Source organism: Hetaerina americana, unplaced genomic scaffold (genome assembly GCF_022747635.1).
Source record: "Hetaerina americana unplaced genomic scaffold, ioHetAmer1.1.p SCAF_27, whole genome shotgun sequence".
In the NCBI taxonomy this organism is placed as follows: Eukaryota; Metazoa; Arthropoda; class Insecta; order Odonata; family Calopterygidae; genus Hetaerina; species Hetaerina americana.
The window spans coordinates 5,192,557-5,218,453 of record NW_027286841.1 but is presented as its reverse complement, the minus strand read 5'-3'; the positions used below and the strand labels follow the sequence as shown (position 1 = coordinate 5,218,453).

The following is a 25,897-nucleotide window of genomic DNA, read 5'->3' as shown; positions in this document are numbered from 1 at the left end:
ATGAGAATGTGGTTGTTCTGGGGAGGAGGGAGGAGGCGAGGGCGGGAGGGGTGTTGGGCCGGGGAGGAGTTGTTGACGGGGGCGGATTGTGACAGTCGGAATCATTTCTCTTTGGGGCGGGAGGCCGATATGTCTCGGGCAGCAGCTCTCGTCGGTGGAGGGCGGGCAGGTTTGAGTGACCGGGGGGGGGGTTGGTGGGAGGGTGGTTGTCGTTCTAGTGTTCCTGCCTCCGCCACCGCCACCCCCCTGGCGCCCCCCTGCCGAGAGGCGCCGGCCGGTCGGGAGAGGGGCCAGGGCGGTGGGCGTGGCCCCGTCGACTCTTGTAGCCGGTGGCATTGGCGGGAGGTGTCTTGTTCGCGCGGGGGGGGGAGTTTTTGGGGGTGAAGGGGGGGGGAGTGGGGGGGTTGGTTGGTGCACACAAACCACGACGGTGGATGATGAAGCGCCGGTCCGCTCCACATCATTCAAACGCTCTCACCGCGGTACTCGGATTCAGTCGGCGTCCATGTCGCTTGATTTAACTTGGCTAGGGTTCAATAATATTATTCTGCAAAATCAGGCGGACGGAAAGGGTAAGAGCTGATCTCGGAGTTTCAATCGAGAGAGAATTTTAAGATTATTTTCAGAGAAACAATAGGATTTGCCATTACTCATTGGGCGCATATTTGGAGGAAAGGGAGGGGGAAGAATTAGTGTGTGGGAGAGAACAGTGTCTTTGCGTTTTTGTTTCAGGGAAATCAGGAGTTCGCTCTTTAGGAGGAGAAAGTAATAGAGCGTAGCGAGTGAGAGCTACTCCAGCATTAATTTCTCGGCGACCGAAGAAGATTTACTTTGGCGACCGCTCGCTTCCAACGAGCGTGTGGACGACAGTGCACCGGACGGCTTTCATTATCTTTGCTCTACGTTAAGGGCTGGAAATCGGCAAATTGGCTAACTCTGCTCGCGTCTCGCGCTCTTTGTGGCTCTTTGGGTTCGCTACGTCCCGTCAAGTCGATTGAATTCGATTCGGCGAGAGTCGACGGAGTGAAATCAAAAGCGGGGAAACAGATTTGATTTAAAAAGTCCAGTTCTTTGAGTGTTTCCTTGTCGATGAGATTTGGAGGGGGGTGGGGGGGGGTGGTGGCGAAAGTATGGGACGGGGTGGGAGTATGATCGCTTCGTTTGGTCGGTTGGGAGGAACCGATATTCCGGATCGACGGGCGAAACACAAACACACAGACACACACACATATTTAGAAAAAATTGAAAAAAACATCAAAAATCGGCGGTGAACAACGATCGAGCTCTCAAAATTTATTTCGTCCGCATTTGAAATATTTCTTGAGAGCGAGGTGATGGTAAGACGGCGTGATTTAAAAAAATTACTATAGTGTGAATGGTCTCTCTTTCTTATGGAGGTGAATGGTGCACGATTGGCGTCGGAGGAGACGCGAGGGTGGGTGGGATAGTGGTGTGGTGTGTGTGGTTGGTGCTCTTGGTGGGTGGGGTGTCACGTGTTGGGAGGGGGGGTGGCGCTGAACCGCCGCCGCCGGAGGTGGAGGGGGGCGGAGGGGAAATGCACTTGTGTCTTGCGGTCTGTTGTTTCGTGGCGTGGGGCGAGTGTGGGCGGGGGCGGGGGGTGAGGTGGAGTGGAAGGGGGCGGGGGCCGGCGACGGGCGGGCGGGGCGTGTCAGTAGTGAGGGCCGCTGTAGAGACGAGGCCAGTGTAGAGAAGTGGGCGAGGAAGGCGGCCCCAACCGCCATGCCTCATTTATAATTAAATATATAGATATGTAAAATATAAATAAATTTATATATATAATTATATATATATATATATATATATATATATATATATATATATATATAATTAGATACTCTATGTTATGGTTCGCATTCCAAGGGGTGGGAAATCTCTGGCAGTTCACAATAAACGAAAGAAGAGATAGTAGGAGGGCGGGGTAGTGGATTGGGGGTAGGTAGGCGTGTGGTGAGAGGGAAATTGAGGTGAAACAATACTTTGGCCAAGGCACAGGTTGTGAAAGGGGTGAGTAGTGAAGGGAACATGTGAGAGAAGACAACAGAAAGAGAGAGAGAGAGTCAATGCGACCAAATGGCAAAAAACGTCTCAGTGAGTTTGTGTCTTCAGTGAGTTGGGATTGGGGGTAAGACAGTAAAGTATGTACGAATAATAAATATATATAAAGAATAAGAGTAAATGTGAAGGGATTATCCAAAAACGTGTAAAAATGTGGAAATATAATGTATATATATATATAAAATGTATATATATAAATATATATAATGTATATATATATATATATATATATATATATATATATATATATATATATATATATATATATAGTTCGAAAAAGGCTTTAATGTCAAAGCTTTTTTCTCACACAGAACTTAAGGGGATGTAAACAGTGAATAGTTTTTTTAAATCATGAAGGCCATCGTAAAACTCAATAAGGTTCACTATTTGTTTGCATATAAAAAAGAGGGGAATACAACAACATGGTCATTAGGCTAGAGCGTAGTATTGATAGAGAAAAAGGTTTTTGTACCATTTTCACTTCAGAGAGGGAGCTTATGCTGAGCACGTACATGGTAACTCCCACTTCGACCGGAGGACCTGCAACAACACATACACACACACACTTTGCAAGTTTGGTCCAAAACCAGTGGGAAAAATCTTCCCGCCCCTCGACCCTCAAGTCCAGCAAGCCTCCCCCTGCCCCTGGGGAAGAACGCCCATCATTGGGCCCCCCAAACCCTGATTCACACCCTCACTACGCTTTTCGCTCACCCTGTCGTTCTCCATTGAGGCAGCCGGTCCGAGATATATCTTTCCATTGTGTTACTACTCCCTTAAAACTAGCAGTATACTCCGAGGGAACCAAAAGTATTAGATTTATACCCGTGTTCAACTAAAGGCTGACCGAAGGTAGTCAACCCGGATTGGAGGAACGTATTTGAGCTATTAGGGCGCATTATACGCCCATGTAATTTGAACACAGCAAAAGTTGAGCGTTTTGCCTAAAGTCATATTATAGGAAAGCAGACGAGATAATGATTATTAGCCGTTTTATTGGCAAAAAAATCAACTCAGTTACGTTCTCCATACCCATTTCAATTGTTTTCTTCCTATTCGCTTATTATTTTCAGGATTAGTGGGCCACGCAATGATTTCAGTCATTAATTTGATAAAACCTTCGCCCGATTTCAAATTTACTTTTTGCAGGTGTGCTGAAGTTTTCTGAGGTTCTATGAACTTACTCAGTTAATAAGTCAGGAAGTTCAAGGTCTGTTACTGATTCTATAATTAAAATTTTTATATGAAAAGGAATTGCATATGTAAATGAGACCGTATGGGTGACTGCGCACTATCAATGATTAGTAATGTAATGATAACAATAAAAACTATCATATTACTTTGTGGAAGAACTGATACATTTTTTTAAGAGTAAGGTAATGGGGAATGGCCATTCATTAAATATTAGCGACGAACTATTACTCTTCTTGCCACTTCATTGATTTACCAAAGATCGATTTAAATTTGAGAATAAGACTTATATTGCCTTATTGAAATGGGTCTATTAACACTAACAAGAAAATTTAATAGATTGGATTTTCATATATTTTAATACTCAGGGTATTTATACAAATTAGAAGCAATTTTTGAACGAGCAGTACATTTTGGAAGAAAATGTGGAAAAATGAATTATTTCCTGAAATTTTCGATACCACTAAAGTTAACCTTAATAATGTGGCCCAGTAGTAAACAAACTTTTGAAGGCATGCTAAATGGGAAAGGTGAACATATTTAGATCAGTATATACCAGCCAAAACCTTTCGTTTAAAAAGTTGAATCTTCAGCATACTTGATCTATGCTTGTGGACTCCATAGTTTTTTCTATTTTCTTCTTCGCTTGAATCTCCAATTTTTGTTGCTTTGCCTTGCTACTATGAGTTCTTAAAGCGTGACTTGATTTAGAGTGGGGCCGAGAGAATCCTTGGAGGGTTTTTTTTGAGGTAGCACTCATGCCAATTCTTAAAACTTCACGAAGAACAACTTTAAATTCCATTTTTATTGAAAGTGAGCCCCACTCCGCTATTGAGTTTCTGCTCATTCCTTCTGTGCCTTTGGATTTGGAAAAGGCGTGCGTCGCGCCTCCGCTGTGCCCAGCAGGAGTACATACGCCAGCACTTTTGCTTCCGATTCGTTGCGATACTCGACCAATGTGTCCCTCGTGGTCCGCGTGCGCCGAGACGTCGTTCGGTCCCGCCGGCACCTTCTCCACCTCCCCGCCATCGAAATCACAACCCTGATTTACCTTTCTTTTATCTTTATTGTTCCTGCCATTTCGGCTTTTATTCCGGTTATTCCGAATGAATTCCCTTGACATATTCATCTGCCTGGGCGACCTTTGACAATTACCATCGCCATATCTATATGGTCGAGAGTTCTTCCATGCTCTTTACCAAAGAATTAATCTTCAATTGGAATCCCTCAGATTATTTCCAAGAATCCTCAAAGTATAAGGTTATAGGGATACACATAAAGATATTGGCCCGTTTTACTTATAGCGACAAGGTAGACATTTTTGCAGATGGGAAACTCAGATACCATCTGCCGGTAATTTAATATTTACTTGAGGCTACAATTGAGTTTCTAATTCCTGAAAAATTCCTCTTCCTGCTGGAGAGTTCAAAGCAACATTTTTTACGAGATCACATTTGTTTAGCATGGCCAATGCTTCACATGATCGGCCAGTTAATTTTCATGGTCCTCTGATTGCGATTCAACGTTTGCTAGCTCTCTCGCATTGCAAACTTTGATTCCATACCACGAAGCTACTGGAGGTTTCTTCAGATCCCAAGGGTGTTCGTAAGAGATTTTACAAATCGGGTGTCTTTTAGTGCTCATTTGAATAATATTTGGGTCATAACATTACATTTTCGTCTAAACATTCTTAGAGAGCCATTGATTTTCCCTGCGAGCGGCACATGGTATTGAAATGAGGCTAGATGTAATCGTTGATCGATCTAGAAATGGTAAATATTCTTACAACATTCCCTTCTTCTTATGTTGCTTATGTTGTCGTCACAAAATCTTGCGGGGCTCGGGCTCGTTGGTCGTCGGGGAGGATGCGTTTCCCTACTGGGATGCGCCTTCGGGTTGAGGGATTTTCACGCCGAGAGAATGAGCGATGGCCTTTTGAATGGTGTTTACGTGAATGAATCAGTTCGACTCTGCCCGTGCAGCAGGGAAGAATGAGGTCTTCCTTGGTCTCTCACCAATAATGCCAATCGACCATTACGTCACCATCTCTGCGTCTTCCAAATGTGTGCTCTCATGGGTGGTTTAGGCAGAGGGCTTTCCGTTTTGTTATTCCACTTTCGTGTGTTTTCGTTTAGATAACCTAAATATTCCGGACCTGATAGGGACCTGTTTCGAGAAAATTTATAATTTCCACCACTTCTTTATAAGTCAATTTACGTTACTTCTTGTCCAAACCTTCGAATTTATTTTGATTGCCGTTTGCAGAGCTTCATTTCTTAAGAATATTTTCCTAGAAGATAATTTTCCATGGGCCAGCATTGTCAGTACTTGATCTTGCGATTAAACAAGATTCCTTCGGCTAAACATCTTGAGATACATGTAGACACTGATACTTCTGTCATATTGGATCAAGATCAGTGGTTTATATTTAATCGTTAAATTGCAAGAGGATTGCTTTTAGTGAACAGTATTGTAAAATAAAGTAACTCTACCTTTGTGAAAGGTACCAATGGACATTTTTGGTTAGGGTTTAGTGGAATAGAGCATTGGGATTGGGATTATTCCTTCGGGATATGTTCATGGCACTTGCGGATTGATAGAACTAGGATGCTTGTTAGAGACACAATAGAGGGAGCGCCAGTTGGCGTGGGATGTGTTAATCTCATCAATGTGAAAAATGAAAGCGTAAACGACAAAAAAAAACATTTTTCTTTACAGCCATTTTTCAATAAGTTTATATTCCAGTTAAAAGGATTGATCTTTTTATATTTCCAATTTCAGAATATCTTTTATTATTGAAAATCATACCTGGTTTAGTATGTGTAAATCAAGGATTCACGTGAGTAAATGAAAGCTTATGCAAAGAATTATTACCAGTTTAAACATTTTAGGAAGATGTCCACGTGAATATTTATTTGTGCGTTACGTGGCGTGTCCTTTGGATCGCAACATTTTTTCCGATAGTAATTTTGAATTTATTTAAAGTCTATTACACGCAGTTTCACATGCTGTGTGTTGCCTTCATTTATAATTGACGTTGGAGAAAACACGTGGATTGCGCGGTATCATTTCACGAGGCGTGCATATCATGTGTGCGTAGCAAATATACTCTATGGAAGATCGCTCAACTTGTATTGACTATAAGGTCACATTGTTCTTTAAATTTTAAGGCTGTTGCAATTTGATGGTTGAAAATAAGGTGAAACATTTAGAGCGAATCTCTTAGACGTGATCTTGGCAGGTAATTGATGGAATCTACAAGGGTGACACTTTTGAATTATGCATTGAAATTTGGTAAAGGGTGTGGTGATGAAGATGCAGGGAAGATGCGGGTTGCTTCGACCGATGATCGCACGCATCGATCAATCGAGGCATGGGATTCCTAGCTAAATGAAGGGGAATGGATAGGATGTCTTGGGGGCGATGACTCAATGGGGGCGGCGTAGAGAGAGCGAGGCCGGAGACCTTCGAACTCGGTCCGTTGGTGTCCTGGGTTTATCCTCTTGTCATAGACACCGAAGATGCTCTGCCTAATCCGTTGAAAAACAGCTGAAAATGCATTTCCACTTAGAAAGGGGTATTCTACAGTGAATTCAAACACGGAAATGCTATAGAAAATATGATGAATATAAAAGTTAATTTTTTTTAATTCCACCGGGAATCAAATTTTTCATTCACAACACGCAGAGAATATTCTGTGCAAGTATTCTAGCTGGAACGTGAGCATATATAAAACGTGGAGTGCCATTCCTAATTCAAGCATGATACCAGATTTTACCTGGATGGGGAAATATTTGAAAACGTTCTTGACATTTTAAATGAGACGTAGTGAGAGGAAATAAGCCATTGAGTAGTAGTAATAACATGAGAATGAGTAAAACGATTAATGAGCTGAAATGTTAAACTGCATTCAAATGATATGCGCGAAATTCCGTGAATACGAAACTTGATATGACCCCTTTACATTTTACTTCTCAATATTTAGTATTGTTTAACTGAAGCTTCTTTTGAATTTATCGTTTTCTAAGTTTGCTATTACCGCTGCTACGGATCAAGAATTATTTGAATAATTGAGTCATTTGTAGAAATTTATTTATGAAACTTAATCCTCAATTTTAGTCTCATGTTTTTATGGTCAAAATTTGCTTAGTGACTTAAATTCTTAGTAGAAAGCATTGATTAACTATCAGTTTGATGGCAATAGGTTTGCAATCCCTGCGAAGTCTTTCGACTACGCGGCCATCACGACGAGAAGTCACGCTCGTCTCCATTTTGTCACATATGTATTTCTCAGGTGGGTCATAAATCTGTTGTATAGAACTCAGCAAATTCCTTGTGTTGTTTCGTACCTTTCATAACCTTAAATGCTTGGAAAGCTGATGCATTTTGCAATTTGTTACTACCTTATGAAAAACGTATCACATGAATATTTAACTTAGTCATTATATGTAGAAGTGAAAATCGCGAAAAGCCTCTTCGTGTTTAGGGTAAAATGAAATTGGCGTGGAATGTTCAATGCTCTCCTTGAGAGCTTGCCAATATCAATGAAAACGCAGGGACCTGCCTTCAATTTTAACTTTTATGGATATAGTTTAAATTTTAGATCAATTTATTCAATTATAATGTTTTTTAATAACACCAATTAATGACGGTGATGCGAGAAGAGTGTGCTCTCGGCCTGTATGTGGCATATTAGCACTGTGACGTGCTCGAGAATTGTACTGGAGCATGTGGACTGATCTCTCCATCGGCGAAAGGTTAAGGGAGGCTACGCGAGGGTTTGCGAAGCGGTTTGTGGGCCGATGATCGAAGGGTGAACGAGAATGGATGAGTCGGCGAAGAGGGAAGGTGTGCGGGGAAAGGGGTGTGGATGAGGGGGGGGGGGAAAGCGGGTGTTGGCCAGCGCACGATCGGCGGACCGACCGCCGCCTAGCAACGGTCGCCGTGGCTCGGGGTTCCTCGAGGTCCCTCCGGCGGTCGGTCGGTCCAATGACTCAGACCCCCGAGGGTTCGGCCGGAGGCGCCTGGAGTCCTTCCGGCCCTAGGCCTTGGAGGGTACGAGGGCCGAAGTAATGTTGATGCGTGGTGGACCCAAAAGTACCTCGTCCGGGGATGGCATGATTGCAATGACACCCGGGATTAGGATTGAATGGAGTCGGGAAATCTTTGGCTTATTCACGCTGAATCAAAGTTAAGAACAACACTTAAACAAATGGTTCTCATTTTTCTTAGATTCAGTGCCAAGTTTTGAAAATGGAATCGATTATTGCTGGTAATTATATGTATAAATACGCCAAATTACTAAATTATCCCGGAATACCATAAACAAATTACGTTTGCAAGGGATTAAACAGCTATGTAATTATTCTCTAGGGTAATTATTTTTTAAGTAGGGTACCGTTGAAGGTAGGTTTTGGATGGACACAGGCTAACCATCATTACACTTTACAGCCCCGTCCAAATGGACTCAAACGTAACGCCCCATGCTACAATGAACTTCTTCAATTACAAATACTTTTTATGTCCCTTCACTCTTTCCAACGTGCCTATCCATTTCCTTTCCCTACCTGGCTTTCCCTTCTACTACAGTCTTGATCATCCCGTCGCCATTCACAATACTCTGCATCCATTTTTCCTGCCTCCCAATGATTTTTCTCAACAATCCCCTCCCCTCTAGCCACGCCTAGCACTTCCTCGTTTGCTTTTCTTTTCGTCCATTTTAACTTTCCCATCCTCCTTCACGCACACAGTTAACAAAAGCATCCAATCTACGCCTACCATCCAGCTTCAATGACCGCGCTTCCCCACCAGTCAAAACCATGCTCCGTAGCAAAGTTTTCCTTAATGTTTTCTTGACAATCCCCCTAATCAATTCCCAAACGCCTGTATAACGTAGTTCTTCTTCTGATAATCCTATCAACTCGATTATCTTGGTCCAAAATAATTCAAAGATACGTAAACTGTTCCGCCTGTTTTAATTTCTGCCCTCATATTATTAAATTAACTTATATTTAACTCTTTCTCAAAGCCTTTGTTTTGCATCCATTGATTCTCATCTCATTCCTGTCACACTGACCTACTAATGCGCTCAGCTACGATTGCATCCCCTTGGTTGATTGGCTATCTTCAACTGGATCATCCGTGAACCTAACTGAACTTATGAATACCCCACGGACATTCACTCATAAATTGATTTGCCCATGAATCTGTGCTTTCCTTATGGCACCTCGCAAAACCCTACATTTTCTGTGTTACCTCTTACAATCCCTCGCTTAATATCTTCTAATTTTTCTCTACTCAGGGCCGTCATAACGTTCCTAGTCCCTATTTTAACTGATTCAGTCCTCTTTTTTGTTTTCTATGCTGCTTTAGTCGATTTCGTGTTATAACGACCGCTGAATCCACTGCCGAGCACGACAAGAGGCTCAGTGGCCCGAGTCCCGTAGTTGCAAGGACTCATTTCTGCGTTTATTACAATTCATGGCGTAAATAATTGAGATAGTTTCCCGCTGCCTTCCTCGATAGTTTTTTACACGCTACGCCATTGCTGAAATGGCCAACCCGCTGGGGTCAGGTACCTTTGCAGTCGTACTACCTTTTGTCTGACTCCTTCCCTTCGACCTTTCTGGCACAGGTGACCCTGAAAGGAGCAAATATCACTGCTCCCGCCAGTACAGCGCTAGAGGGTATCAAATCCATAGCTCTACCATCACGTCAAGGTGGTAGTCCATGGGAAAGATTTTGGAAAATATAGCATTTCAATTAGAGATATTTAAAATAAATTGAATTAGTGGAAAAAAATATGATTTAATTCTGCCTCTAATGTTGTTGTGAAATAAAACTAACTATCTTAGCGCTGGTTTCTGACGGAGTCCCAACTTTAAATCAGTGTGAATGAGCCTTTCTGTAAGGGTGGTGGGAATGATGAATGGTTGGCGTTCAATTGTGTGTGAGTTCGACTGCTGGACAGTGTAAGGTAACGGTACTTGGCGAGAAGACCTTTGCTGGAAGGTTGTCTCTCGTGGATCATGGTTGGGGAAAGGTTTTTCTAAGGTGGTAGGGTGGTTTTCAGGGTGACCTTTCCTGTTTTGCAAGAGCCAAATGACGTTTTGACCTTAAGAGTGATAATAACGGAAATTATAATTATTAAATTGAAAAATGTATTGGATTTTTGTCACATTTGTTTTAAATTGACAGGAGAGCAGGAGATAATTATTTATCATGAAATGTGTTCACTTTATTCCCTGGTATACTCTTATTAGAGAGCCGTTTTAAATGTTAAGGAAACTGATCCCATTAATATTGTTTGAGTATTGGTAGACTGCAAGAGTGCCATGTGGATTACCGGTGGAACTACAAGTAACATTAAAAAAAAATTAATTATTCAAATGAACAAAACATCTTCAGCCGAATTTGTTATCTTTTTTATCTACATGTTTAAACTTTGTCAAAAATAGAATATTGCGCTCATATTGTCAGTAAATGCCTTATTATTTAAGTTGCAACAAATATATATTGCGGCAACCTCTTTTTACCACACCTGTATTCTCGCCATTATTTTCAAATTAATTAGTCATCCTTTATTGAAATAATGGGAGAATTATATTATTTACCTTCACTTAGAAACACACTTACTATATATATATATATATAACACCTTAAAATAACTAAGATCTCTAGCAAACATTTTATAAATTTTGACTCGCGTAAACGAACGGAGGATTCCTTATCTGGTGAGAAATTTAGAAAATATCTTTGAGTTAATGGGCCCACATTAATTGAACTGTCACTTATTTCTCGTCAAATGTCTTAAATATTATTCTAACATTTAACATAACATTTGAGTCGACCTAGAAAATACCCAAAAGTTAGTTTTGGTGTTTATTATGTCCTCTTTCTTTTAACATTTCAGGTCTCGCTCGGATGGCGATGTAAACGTAAATCCAAAGCAATGAAGTTGGTACTTTCGTGATGTCGAATAGAAAAGTTTCTATAGCTATTTGCTGCTATGATTTTTTCTTGTTTTAGGCTTCAAAAGATTTTTGAAGTAATTTTTTAATGTTCCCTCGATATTTTTATTTTTTAAGCTCCTAGTATTTTCGCCCAACACATATTTGCAAAATGCTTTTATGCGGAAAACAAATTTGCTACACAGCAAATTGACGAAGTTGAATGATCTGAAACAAATTACTAATGCTTATTTCTTTACTTCTAACTGTTAAATGGTAAAGAAAGAATAATTTGGGTGTTTTGGATAAAAAATAATAAAAGTGATCGCTATTTAGATATTTAATAATTTTATATCTACTTTTTTAATTTCATTATAAATGTATTTTAAGCACATGGAAATCCTAGTACACTACAAGAATTTCAGGATAAAGGGAGAGGTAAGAATTCATGCCTTGGAATGAATTACTGGTAATTAAACGGAAACTCGGCCCACCTAAGTCTTTAAAGCCATCAATCATCTTCGTAAACGTGAAAAGTAGCAATTCAATGAAATCTGTTTGGCTTTTCTTGGATCAAACAAATTGCAAGTGCTTTTGTTTTGGACCGCGACCGCGAGAGGGACCTGACTTACCTCCATAATTAGGTCTTACTCTTTTGTCGTAACTGACACTGAAGGAGTCCAAAATGGCGGAGATGTTGACGTCACCGAGCATGCTGCCCCCTCCCGTTCTGCTCAGGCGATGAACCGAGAAGAATAAAGAAGTTATCGTTAGTGAAACGTGCTGAAAGTCAATCAATTAGAGTTACATTTGAATGCATGCGTGTAGTAGACATCTTGAAACTGGACTCACTCTCAACTCCCGGTGTTTAATTCTCCCCTCCACGAGGGCAGGGCTGTGAGACACGCATGTACGTGATATATAATTTGTACATGCGCTCTTCAAGGAAATTAGATCAGGGGAAATATGTGCATTGACCGCATGTAGGAGTTTGCGGACGCAACGCGATGGCAGCGGCTGCCCGAGTGACTCGAATATTGGCAGCCCTTAAATACAATGTATATATTTAAATATATATATATATATATATATATATATATATAACAATTAATAATTGAACATATATATGTATATATATCCCCTCCCCGGACTACAACCTTGACGTGGTGGAAGGGCTTGTGCGTTCCGATAACCCCTAGAGCTGTGCTGGCGGGAGTAATAATAATTGCTCCTGGTAGGGTCACCCATGTCAGATAGGTCGAAGGTTAGGAGCCAGACGAAAGGTAGTCCACGCAGCGCCTGTTCCTCAGTGAGGCGGCTGCAATGGCGTCTGACCACAGTGGGGCGGCCAGTATGTGATGGTGTCACGTTAAAAAAACTATTGAGGAAGGCAACGGGAAACCACCTCAATTACCATTCCCAAGATTAACATGATGAACTATACAGACATTTTGAGTCCTGGCAACTACGGGGGTCGGCTCAATCGGCCGTGTGTCGTGCCCGGCAGCGGGGAGGAGGCAAGGCTTCCGCGGTCGTCATCCCACGAAACCCTTGCAAGGGAAAACCAGCAGCCGCAGGACAGAAGACGCAGGAGAAGAAGACCAAATTAGTTAGAATAGGAACGTGGAATGTTAGGACAATGATGAGGACAGGGAAATTGGAGAATGTTAAGCGAGAGATGGAAAGGAGAAGTATAGATATTTTAGGTATATGCGAGGTGAGGTGGAAGGAGAGCGGGGATTACTGGAGTGATAATTATAGAATAATATACAGCGGCGGGGACGAGAGCCAACGAGGGGTTGCCATAGTATTAAATAAAAAGTTAGGAAGAAGCGTAGACAACATAGAGCAGGTTACGGATAGATTACTACTAGTAGAGATAAAAGCAGAACCGACGAACTTGGTTATTATTCAGGTACACATGCCACCGAGCAACCATAAAGAAGAAGTCGATAGGATATACGATCAGTTAGAGGACATAATCGCGTGTGTTCCTACAGGGAAACATTTGATAGTGATGGGGGATTGGAATGCGACGGTAGGCGAAGGAAGAGATGGTGATGAGGTTGGGGACTACGGTTTAGGCACGAGGAATGACCGCGGGGAGAAAGCAGTTGAGTTCTTCAGGAGACAGGGGTTAGTCATCAGCAACACTTGGTTTATACACCACAAAATGCGACGGTATACATGGGAAAAGCCAGATGGCTCATAAAAGTGTCGGCTAGATTATTTTCAGGTTAGACACAGGTTTAGGAACAGTGTGATAAATTCCCACAGCTTCCCGGGGGTGGATGCGGACTCTGACCACAACTTAGTTGTTATGAAATGTAGCGTCCGATTCAAAAAGATAAGGCAGGGGCGGCGAGTCAGAAAATGGAACGTAGAAGCATAAAATGGTTTGAAAAGGAAGGAGTACCAACAGACTGTAGAGGAAATCATGGAGGATGGTAAAGAGCTAAGTACTATCGAAGAAAAATGGGAAATGATCAAGGAAGGGTTGTCTAAAGCCGCAAAAGACACAATTGGAACCGTTAATGCGAAAAGGACTAGGAAACCATGGATCACGGATGAAATGATTACAAAGATGGATGAGCGGAGAAAATGGAAGAATGTAAATACAAAGGTTGGCAAAATGAAGTACAAAGAATTAAACAATAAATTGAGGCGGACATCAAATAAAGCAAAAGAAGCATGGTGGAAGATGCACTGTGAGGATATGGTAAGTCTGCAGAGGAAGGGTGAAATTGGTGCGCTGTATAGCAAAGTTAAATCTTTATCTGGATGTAAGAAAGGGAGATAAATGCTAACAGTTAGAGATAAGGCGGGTAAGGTAATAGTTGAAACAGGAAAGATCCAGGAGATATTAAAGGAATATATAGAAGAACTATATAGTAAAGAACTTAGGCCAACAGAGTTAGACATAGAAAAAGAATATGACGTAGAGGAAGACAGCTTAGGTCCAGGCATAGTCGACGATGAGATAGAAAGGGCATTAAGGGAGATGAAATTAAATAAGGTCGTGGGGGTGGATAACATTCCCGCGGAACTATTGAAATGTTTAGGGAAATTTGGGAGGAAGAGGCTATATGGGCTCATTCGTAGTATCTACAGGACAGGGTATCTGTATGAGGAAGGAATCTGGCCGGAAGACTTTGTGAGATCAGTTTTAGTTCCTATTCCGAAAAAGGTAAAGGCTACATCATGTGAGGACTACAGGACGATAATTTTGATATCCCGCGCAGCTAAAGTTGTTCTCAGGATCATAAACAAAAGGATAGAGAGTAGGGCAAATGATTACTTAGGGGATGATCAGTTTTTGTTTAGGAAGGGGAGAGGCACGCGTGATGCCATTTCAGTAATAAGATTATTAATCGAGAGGAATATAGAACACAACCAGGAGGTATTTGCCTGTTTCGTAGATTTCGAAAAAGTGTTTGACCGAGTGAAATGGGAAAAACTAATTAACAGATTGCAGAAAATAGGAATAGATTGGAGGGAAAGGAGGCTAATCCGCAACCTGTACATGTCTCAGACTGCTCAGGTGCGGGTGGGGAACGTGGAGTCAGGATGGGCAGTGTTACGAAGAGGTGTAAGGCAGGGTTGCCCATTATCACCGTTGCTGTTCAGCCTGTATGCAGAGGAAATGATTAAAGACGTATGGGAAGAACTGGAGGTACGAATGAAAGTGGGCGGGGAATTCGTAAAATCGGTAAGGTTTGCTGATGACCAAGCTTTAGTTTGTCAGTCAGCCAAGGGGCTGCAAGCATTGCTGAGTGAATTGGAAATTCAGTGCGACAGGTATGGGATGAGAATCAATATTAATAAAACAAAGATAATGCGGTTCTCTAGAAAGAAAAAGGCTAAGCTAAACATTAAAATAGGAGGGCAAAAACTAGAGCTGGTAGAACAGTTTACATATCTCGGTAGTGTTTTGGACCAACACGGTCAAAGTAGTCGGGACGTAAGGAGAAGAATTGCGCTAGGCAAAGAGACTTTCACCAGGAGGAGGGAGTTGATGACTATACTACCTTGATCAAAAATTTCCCGGAATTTATTCAGAAAATTAAAAATACAAGTTTTTTCATCTAAATCTATATTGTCCCCTTCAAAGTAATCCCCATCGACTGCAACACACTTATGCCAGCGCTTGATCCAATCCTCGAAACATTTTTTATATTCGGTTTTCGGTATGTCCATCAGTGCTTCCTGCGATTTTTCCATTACTTCCTCTCGGCTGCTAAAACGCGTTCCCCGTAATGGTTTTTTAACTCGATTGAACAGAAAGAAGTCACAGGGAGCCAAATCAGGTGAATTCGGTGGCTGTTGGATGGTATTTGTTGCATTTTTCGTCAAAAAATTACGAATAATGATAGCACTGTGCCGATAGCACGAGTTTTCTGCCCACATTTCTGGTCTCTTTCGGCGAATTGCTTCACGCAAACGTCTCATAACGCCCAAATAATACTCTTTGTTTACTGTCTGGCCTTCTGGCAAAAATTCATGATGCACTACACCGTTGTAATCCATGAAAACCGTCAGCATTGCCTTCTTTTTTGACTGAAAACGACGTGGTTTTTTTGGTCTCGGCTCATTTGGTGAACGCCATTCACTTGCCTGATGTCTGGATTGCGTGTCGTACTCATAAACCCACGTCTCGTCTCCAGTAATGATCCTTTTGATGAATGTGGGATCGGATTCAGCCTCGCAAATCATGTCTTTTGCGACGTCAACACGGTCTCTTTTTTGCATGAAATTGAGGTCTTTTGGCACCAACTTTGCTGCTACACGACGGAAACCCAAATCATTAACCACAATGTCTTGGGCGGGTCCATAGGCAATGTTCAAGTCCTCCGCTATTTCTCTGATGGTTAATTTGCGGTTATTGACCAACATTTCTTTTACTTTATCAATTTTTTCACCGACTTTCGATGTCGATGGTCTGCCACTGCGTTCATCATCTTCGATTGACTCACGACCACTTCTGAACCGCTCGTGCCACTGGTAAACGACAGTTTTTTTTAGAGAATCGTTGCCGAAACACTTTTCCAACATTTCCAACGTCCGTGCGCCACTAAATCCGTTTTTTACGCAAAATTTAATACAAGTTCGTTGTTGCAAATTTAAATCCATTTCTGAAATTGTAAAAAATCGCCAACACACACAGAGATAGATGTACTCTTAGCTACGTAACTTTTGCAAATGTCAAGTTATGACACTAAGATTTAAAGGGAATATCAACAACAGATGTACCAATTTAACAAAAAAAAACAGAACTCAAATCGGAACGATGGGAGCGCCACACGGTGGTTATTCCGGGAACTTTATGATCAAGGTAGTATATATATATATATATATATATATATATATATATATATATATATATATATATATATATATATAATGATGAAAATTTAATAATTGAACAAATATATATATATATATATATATTTGTTCAATTATTAAATTTTCATCTTTTTTAAGAGCGATATATTTTCATTAACTATAGATATATTTCATTGGATTAATATTGCTGAAATGATATTTGCATCTGGTTGCTGTTCAAATGACGTTTCGTTCATTCAAACAAGTTTGGTCCCAACATCTTGTTGGACCTTAGGAAAGAAGGACGTCTGCTGTTCATTAGAAAATAAAATTGAACTTTAAAACTTATTATTGTATTGACACGGGATAATTTATTATTATTGTTATTACAAATGGTTGACACCCAAATGATCTTGAAAATAAAATCAGAGGGAAATTTCCAATGTCGCAATTCAGTATTGCACGTAAAAAGCTAGCGGATAAATTATTTCTGATGGAACAATTAAATGGCCACTTATTATGTGTAAGACATACGACCTGTGACCTTAGATTGACATCATGGAAATCCTGTGTGGACACTGGATCGTGACTATTAACTCAATAATTCCCATGCTCCTCGTTTGCTAAAGCCTTTCGCCGTTAGCCAATTCAGCCAAATTAATGGCATATATTGATTCCCAACTCCTCGACATCATCAAGTAATAATTTTTATTCCAATATAAATTTTGTTCGAACTCTCAATGCCTCCAACGAGCTCACAGCCAAAGGTTGTCAGCAAAACAATAAGAAAATCAAATGAGAAAATCTCTAAGAGCATGCAAAAGGGCGAAATTTCCGAGGCCGATGACTGGCTTTTGTTTGCCTTATAATGGGGCAAAACATCAATCGGAAGACATGTTCGCGAATTGCGTCCTGCTACATGCATAAAGATAAGACAGTTGACTTTTCTGACCAAGTCAGCACACAATACCAGGGGTTTGTTTGCATCCGCGGTCAGTAATGGCCCTTCAGCGCACAACAAATGTCTGGAGAATCTTTAGCCATCTACCTAGCTTTAGACAGACCCTGATCTTGAACTAATTCTTAACAGAAAACTGCTTTCGGTGAACAAAAAATTAGATTTCAATCATATTTCGGTCGATATTCAGGAAAAAAGAAATGGTAACCAATTGCGAAGGTTAGTTTAGAGACATGTAACTTGACGCTTATTCCTTGAAGATAATAACACAAGTCCGACGATAAGTAAAGAAACGGGTAGGCAGCTCGAGAGTCGATGCAATAACAATAAATAGTGGGCAATACAAGAAGAGAGTTGTCCGAGAAGAAAAAAATCACCGTTTATTTTTAATGAATATAAATACCAATGCAATAAAATGTGTTCATTATCGAAGAATATTTTATTTACCTACATTTAGGAGTTAATCATAGATTTAAATGTTCTTTAGTAAGATCGTAGTCCATTAGGCTCTTCACCGGCAGGAGAAAAATGAATCTAATGTTAAACTTGCCCGAGATTTAAGACACTCCTCCTGTGGTACATTTTGGGAACAAGAACGCCTCGGAAAATATTTGTATACTTCCAGAGATATTTTATAATTGTTCTCAAGGGACACAGCATTTATTGCTTACATTTAAAATTCAGTGAACTAAAACAAAGCCCTCGAGTTGAAGAGCCTGGAAGGAGGAGGGCGTGGAAAAGGACAACATTTTCACGCGTCAATCGACCGAAAGTAAAGGCAAACCTGTTGAGGAAAAATATAAAGAATATTGCCGACGTCAGGTCGGGCTTTGACGCGAGCGCCTCGTTTTGGGGCGATGGAGAGATTAGCAGGGAGGAGATGGGATCTGGGCGATGCCCCCCCCCCTTCAGGCCCCACTCCATCGGGGGCGGGGACGAGAGCCCTCGAGGCGCATCATCTCATTCACTCCCTCTTCAAAACCCTCCTCCCTACTCCGAATGACTCCGTCCTCTCCGCCCGCCCCTTGTCGGTTCCCAGCCTCTGCGGAGTGCGGATCGTTTGTTTGCGAGACCTCTAACCTCTATAAAGTGACCTCGCTGCACTCCTTCATGAACTGGTTACTGGAACAGCACTAAGCTATCCAGTTTTGCGTGAAATGTATCCAAACCGAGAAAGAGGCTCATGACATGCTCAGGGTAGCTTATGGTGATGACGCCATGGGTAGATCGGTTGGGTGTTTTTGGGTGCCACAAGTTGTTTCGGGAGGGCAGAGAAGGTATTGAAGATGCAGAGCGTTCAGGACTCGCACTCGCACAGTGCGAGGGAAAGCAAGCGGAGGAGTACACCCTCATGAAATGCCCCCCCCCCAACTTATAGTTCCGAAGGCTCCGTTTTCGGTGGTCGGCCGTATTTCACTCCAAGTGTATGCATACTGCAGTTTGCTCCATTCTTCCCTATCCAGTCAATCCCATGGGAGCTTCCCTGTTTCACATCATTTTTAACTTGTCCTAGCAACTTTTCTTTTGGCTTTAATCGCGGGATTTGCCCTTTCCCTTCTATTATGTTTCTAACCATTCCATTGTCTCTCAAGGTGTGTTGTCATGGCATCTAGCAATGTGGGTCCAATCCATTTGCCGTAGAGTGATCTCCATCTTGTCCTTTCCTCCTCTGCCCTGATCCTTCCGTTTCTCACATTGTTACTCCACTCTTGACCTCCAGCGTTCTCCCCCTTCCAGCACCGCGGCCTATGGGCTCCTTCCTATTCTTCCATGTTCCCATTGCCCAGTGCCTCTGTTCCAAGATCCATGCCAGCATGAATGCATGCAGGTCCTCTCGGGTTCCTGTAGTCACTGCCATTTCCATCTGCGAACAGGTTCATGTTAATTTATTTGCCATTCACCTCGACCCCTTTGGTACCCTATTCTTGTGCTTCTATTATTACCACTCCTTGATATATTGCAAAATAGTTCTGACCCAGGGGATGCATCCTCGTCTAACTCATTTGGTTATATTTCATTTGCATGGTTGTTACCTGATTCCTATGAAGGCGGTGTGCCATTCTTCTGTCATTGAATCCACGCCAAGCGTTCCGTACATCTTGTTCCACTCATCGTCGTCGAAGCCCTTCTCCGAGTCCTTTGATGGAACAAATAATATGGCTGGTTTCCATGTAGTATAATCTTTTCCACCTCCACCCTAATCCGAGTATTTTCTCCCTTATCCTTCGGTCTTCCCTGAATCGCATTGATATTCCATTGGTTTTTCTTTTATATTTCTGTCTTCTATTTGATGACTGAAGCCATGATTATTTTTACAATCACAACAACCAGAAAACTCTAATTATTAAGTCAACAAAACGCGCCAAGTTCAGACAGGCGAGCCCTCCATGCAGCCTGTTTATTACTCTCGTATTTTTTCCGTCGGGCCTGAGCATTCCCTGCTTTCCACACTAACCCACGTCACCCGCTAATTTGCGTGTGGACAATGTAATTATTATGAGGAAAAAACACTACAATTTTGAGAATTACGAGAAATTTCTCTTAGTAATTGGATTACACAACACACCATATTTCGGGTATGGAGATGTTTATTTGATAAATTGTCTTCAAGTCTAAATTAAAATAGCTTCAATCTATTTTGAAGTTAGTATACTATATATGCAGACACGTTTACCTTCAGATTCGAAGTTAACTGAAGATCAGCGTAGAAAGGAAGATGCATACCAAGATACCGGCAGTGATAAACGTCCTCCAAATAATTAGTTGCTTATTAAAAAGAAAGTATCCGTATCGCGGGCATTTAGAGTTTACAACACCCTTGGGTCAAATCAATGAGTCATTTGATACCCTATAATTGATCATTGCATCTTTATACTCGGCGGTATATATCCCTCTTTCAGTATTGCCCGGCGTGTTTAAGAGTGAGATGCAGTCTAGTATGCCTTCTTTGAAATTTTAATAACGCCACTGAATTCCATGTGATAGTGAGCTTAAGCTGAGGTATCGATTCTTCGCGTCTCCAACAGTGGGCAAAGATATTGCCGCAGTCATGCGTGACTCTTTCTTGTTTCTGCATGACAGCTTTTTATGAAAAATTTTATTTAATTTTCCTGAGGAATGTCAGAAATTATCAGTTTTTTCTGAAAATCTAGTCGTCCAATATTATTCTGTTTTTATTTGAAAGGAAATTCCGCAATCCAGTTTATCTTTTCATTTCACGCTCCTGTGGCTTGCGTATCAAATTAGCCCATGTCATTTTCTCGAAACTTTTTTAAGATTAAAATAGCAAACAATTGCATATTATTTCCTTCCGTTCGTAAAATATCATACATTCTCAACCTTTAAGCCACCTGGGTATTTTTACTTGAGTTTTAAGCGATGGTTAAACAGAAATTTGTTGTTGTCGAGGGGTGTCACTGCGTTCCTTGAAATTGTGTGAAATATTTCCGTAAGAGAAGGGTGTGGGTGGTTCGATAAGTGCACTTCCGGTCATGTGCACTTCCTCTCTTAATAATATATGTATATGATATAGTTACGGCCCCGAGAAAAACATGGCTTTGGAAATCACAAGTTGAATATAGGGTCCGTCCCAAAAAGTAAGTAAAACGATTTTTCCTGGCTAAATGGACGACTGGCGTGGGCCGATTTGTGGCGGGATAAATGGTGGGTGGTCTTGGGAAAGCACCACGACCCGCGTTAGTTGTCTGCGGGCCGTTACAGTCTGCGGATCACAGCTAGACTGAACCCCTGTTCGAGTGCCACGTCACAAATTCACGATGATACTTTCCATGGGGCAATTATATGCGATAAATTTAGTGTTGAGCTCGAAAAATCGGGTTCGAAGACCCCGACCATGGCTAAGGATGCTTATAGAGATGAAGAGAGTCCCGAGTGATGGTTTTCTGCTGCTGCACGGTACATTCTAAGAGGGTAGAGAGGAGGTGGACGATGGGGAATAATGCCCTGGACATCCTTCCATCAACAACAACACTTGGTGATGAAAACGTGCGAAAAGTGAGACACTTGCCCAATTCTGATTGACCCCCAAGGGTCAGGATGTGATAGCAGGAGAGTGCAATATTCAGAAAACCACAGTGCATTGCATTCTTAGAGAAGATATAGCCATGAGAAAGGTGTGACAAGATTGTACGTCCCCAAGGTGCTGTCAGAAGACTGCTTGGGTGACTATCTTGCCTTTGACCTCTTGGACCTCTGCGACAGTGACCCGGTTTTTTTAGAATATGTGGTTACTGGTGACGAGACATGGGTCTTTGAGTGCGACCCCAGTACAATCCCTTTGAGCACCATTTTGGACCACTGGATTACGTCTAGGAGGCCATGACGAGGTGCCTGAACCTGATTCCTATCGACGCCTTCTAGGAAGCATACTACAACTGGCGGCGGAGGCACTGGCATTGCTGTTTTGAATATTTTCAGTAATTTTTACGCAATTTAGGGGTCGCAATTTGGCGGTTTTTGGCTTTAGTTTCATTCTTTATCTACCATTATGTGTGAATGCTTAAGCATACGGGGAACACTTGTTGCTAAGACATCTGAAATTCTATGTTTAGCTCTTTGCTTATAGCGTTGAAGCACTCTTCGTGTTAATCTATTATGTTAATGTTATAATTAGTCCAATTAGTTGATGTGACACGTAATATTCTACAGAAACAAGAACAATTTATTGCCCTTTCGGCTGAATGCTGATTTTTGGGATCCAGGGGCGAGTTACCTTTGCACTGAAACGGTTTTCCAGCTGAATCAGCGGACGTATTTCTTCATCCAGGTATATACTCTATAGCGCAGCAAGCACCTTCGATATCATTGCTGAAAATTCCGAAACCCCAAATTGCAACCATTTAAAATATCAGTAGAGGAGTCGTCCATAGAAACATAGATTATCGTTGCATCCTTCACGAAGTTGTTAATATATATTTTGCGGACGACGAGGAGTAAGGAGCCCTCGCGACAAACACACCACTTTTGAAGTGATGTCTCGTGTTACCCAGTAACGCGGTGGATCTTCGAGATACTTCTCTTCTTATTTCCCGTTGGATCAACTCGTCGATGGATCCGATAGCAATTTCATCATTGGGTCGGGGGGCGCCCAAGGGGTAAGTTTAGGCGCCTTTTCTTCGGCGTGGGGGCGTTCCCTTCGCCCCCACCCCCCTTATTCGTTTTCCCCCGGTTAAAGTTTTCTCCCGCCGCGGAGTGACTGGTGGCGGTTATTTGCAGCCACCCGTGGCCCGACCGCCGAGGGGACCTCGGGAGAAAGGTGAGGGTGACCCCAGGGGCGGGGCACGGGGATGGACACGCGGGGCGGGGATATCGCCGCCGACCCCGCTCTCTCTCTCTGCCCCTCTTTCGGGATCGATCGAGCCACCGCTCTGTCGGACACGCCGCTCCCCCCGACCGCTCTTCCATTGTCGTCTGCCTCCCGACGGCCTCTCCCGTATTTTGATCAATACCCCTCCTCTCTCTCTCTCTCTCTCTCTCTTCGTGCTCGCCCCCGACTGCTTGACACTCACTCCTTCACCTCCATGTTGTTCAATCTCTCAAACCGCCCCCCGCCTCTATTCTCCTCTCCCAAACCCCCCCCCATTATATATATATATATATATATATATATATATATATATATATTTTTTTTTTTTAAATGTGAATGGTTGACTCGGAACTTGTGCGATCATCCCCTAAACACGACCCAATTGTAGTTCCCTTGTCATCAACAAGCTTCTTAGTGCATCTTCGATCCCCATTGTATCCCTTTATTGAATTTTCTCTCCTCCCTCCTTTGCCATCTTCTTGAACTCTGCGCACGTTTAATGTGCATTATTTTAATGATCTTCTTTGACCCCAAATTCTTATCTTACATTCCGTTTCTTTGTTCCACACTATTCGCGATACAGTGGTATATAGTATCCTTTCCTATGTCATACACTATTTTATGATAACACTCTCGATGCAATAATGTGTAAATATTAAATGAAAACCCATTAAAAACGAGAAAACGGGACAATAAAAGACCTCCTCCGTTACCTGGGGAAAGTTCGCACGACCTTTTATGTTGACGCTCACGAATGGCGGTAGGACGTATGTTAAAGCGGAGGATGGGAAAGGAGACGAGGATAAATGCCATGAAAACGTACCCGGGACCGTTTCAGCTCTTACCTCTGCCGATCGACCGGCAGGGATGATGTTGCAGCCGCCCCTGCCTCTCAGATTTAGCCCCTCGGAAATCTATTTAAGGGTGCTGGGTTCTTTGCGTTTCAACGACCCCGATGAGCGGAACTGGAGTGTGAAGGAGCGTCTTGGCTGGCTCTTCTCCCCCGCCCGCGTCCACAAAGTAGACGGACGCCACCGACCCGAAAGGGGGCTCGGAAAAGACCAACAAGGCCACGGCCGGCCAATGAAAACGGATTCCCTTCTCCACACTTCGCGAAAATATACGGGGGATTATATTTGTTCGGGGTTATTTTTGTTTGCGGGATCCAAGCTTGACTTTGCTTCTTTTTGGACATCCCAGTACCATCAAATATCTGAAACTTTCCTCTTTCCTTCATTTTATAGTTCTCGATGTAAAAATACATTTTTGATAGAGTCATAGAAATTACCTTTTGTGATCATGCATAAGAATATGACATGGATATTTAGATATTTTAGTACCACGAAATCCACCGCTAGAGTGTGTGGCAGGGGGTGAACACACTTCAGATTAATTTTGAACCGAATATTTTTACCCCTGACGTAGTCGAACGATGTCATTCTGATCCCATCTCGTTCGTAGAAAAATGAACATCTTACGTGAATCTATCTGTTATCCATTTAATCTCTCTACTTTTATTGACATGTATACTTTGGAGGTTTGAATGCATATTTTGCTTATATATTTCACGTTTAATTATCATTTTGTCTGAAGTTCTCGGGAGGACAAAGAATTTATTCGCGATTTCCGTGGGAGGAATTCTAACATTTTGATGCGCTCGTTCCGAATTAATGCGAAATGTTCGAATTCATGAGGATGGGATACTTGTGATCAAGTCACTTGTGGAGCATTGCGGTGAGGTAGTGCCTCATGAATAAAAGTAATTTTGTCTGAAAATTAAGACATCAACCCTAACTGAGAGTTGAATACTTTCCAGGTGGTTGCACATTATTTATTCTAAAAGGGTCCTCGCGTGGATTGCGCGCTCGTGGAGTGACTCGAAGGAAGGGAACCACGCGGAGCGGCGGCCGATGCAACCTCTTTGCCGGCCGGCGCCCACTAAGTGCCGCTCCCCCCCCCCCCCCGCCCAAGCGCAACCCGCCGCCCGCATGAGTGAGAGAGAGAGAGAGCGCCGTGGAAACCGCTATTTTGACGAGGGGGGGAATCGGCGATGAGGCGAGACCCCCCCCCCACTTCTTGCCGACCGCATCTCATCTGCCCTGAGACGCCTTTTCTTTCGTTTTTTAGGAAACCCATGGATTTGAAAATCATTCTTTAAACTCGAGTAGAAAGTTGAATCCCATATGGTTCGCAAATATCGCGTCATTCTTATCCTAGTTCCTCCAGCCACTTTTGAGATTGAGTGGAAGGCGGCGATGGACACAACAAAACACTTCTCGATCTTTTTCTTCTTTCTGGAGACTTTCAGTGCTGAGAGAAACCAAGGGTTTGTTTATGACGGCGTGCCCCTTTTGTCCCTGAGCAACATTTAATTTCGGGCGCCCCAGTCCCAACCGAGAGAGTTGAAGAACTACTGGTGGCAGGAGCAATGTGGCAACCACAATCGCGAAGGGGCCTCCTCTATCATACTCCATCGTAGAAAACTTTCTTGTAAAGCTTTGATAAATCATTAATAATCTGTGCAAACATAATCTTTATCTCGTAATAATAACAACGGAATGGTGAAAATTATAGTTTGAAGTATATTCCTCACTTTGGATGAGCCATAGACATTTTCCTTTTTGCTAATATCCTAATGATGGCCGCCATGGCTTCATTGTTTCCCGATTAAGCCAACATCTTGGGCCAACATCCGAGATAAATATTTAAATAATTGTTAGATAGATAAATGTAAGCATAGCCTGAACCTTTCTCCTTTCCGCTGTAGGCAAAGTAGAATATGCCTCATTGTGAGTTATTTGAGGAAGCATTCCCGTTTGCAGACCATGTTGCCTTTTTTACTCTGAATAGATAACTGCAGCGCAAATATTCATGGGCGATAATATTCCCATTTAAGGTATCTCTTTGGATTGCTTTCAAAACTTACCATGTCCACCACATTCTTCAGTTCATCACCATACCTCTCTGCCTTCGTACCGGCTTAAAAACCTGTTCCATATTTATTCCTGTATTTCCCAAATTCCTGAATTCGCCCTCCCATCTCTGCCTTCAGCATCCCTCTTTTGCTAAAACAAT

General features: G+C 42.2%; 1 protein-coding gene across 1 annotated transcript in view; it reads right to left on the bottom strand.

Annotated features, from left to right (window-relative positions):
- Window positions 1-25,897, bottom strand: part of LOC139689669 (gamma-aminobutyric acid receptor subunit beta-like) — a 166,516-nt gene that overhangs the window by 72,524 nt on the left and 68,095 nt on the right. The window contains exons 2-3 of the mRNA XM_071586859.1: window positions 11,849-11,946; window positions 2,549-2,616 (exon numbers count right to left, since the gene is read on the bottom strand). Coding sequence (XP_071442960.1) covers window positions 2,549-2,616; window positions 11,849-11,946 — 166 coding nt within the window. The remainder of the gene's footprint in view (window positions 1-2,548; window positions 2,617-11,848; window positions 11,947-25,897) is intronic.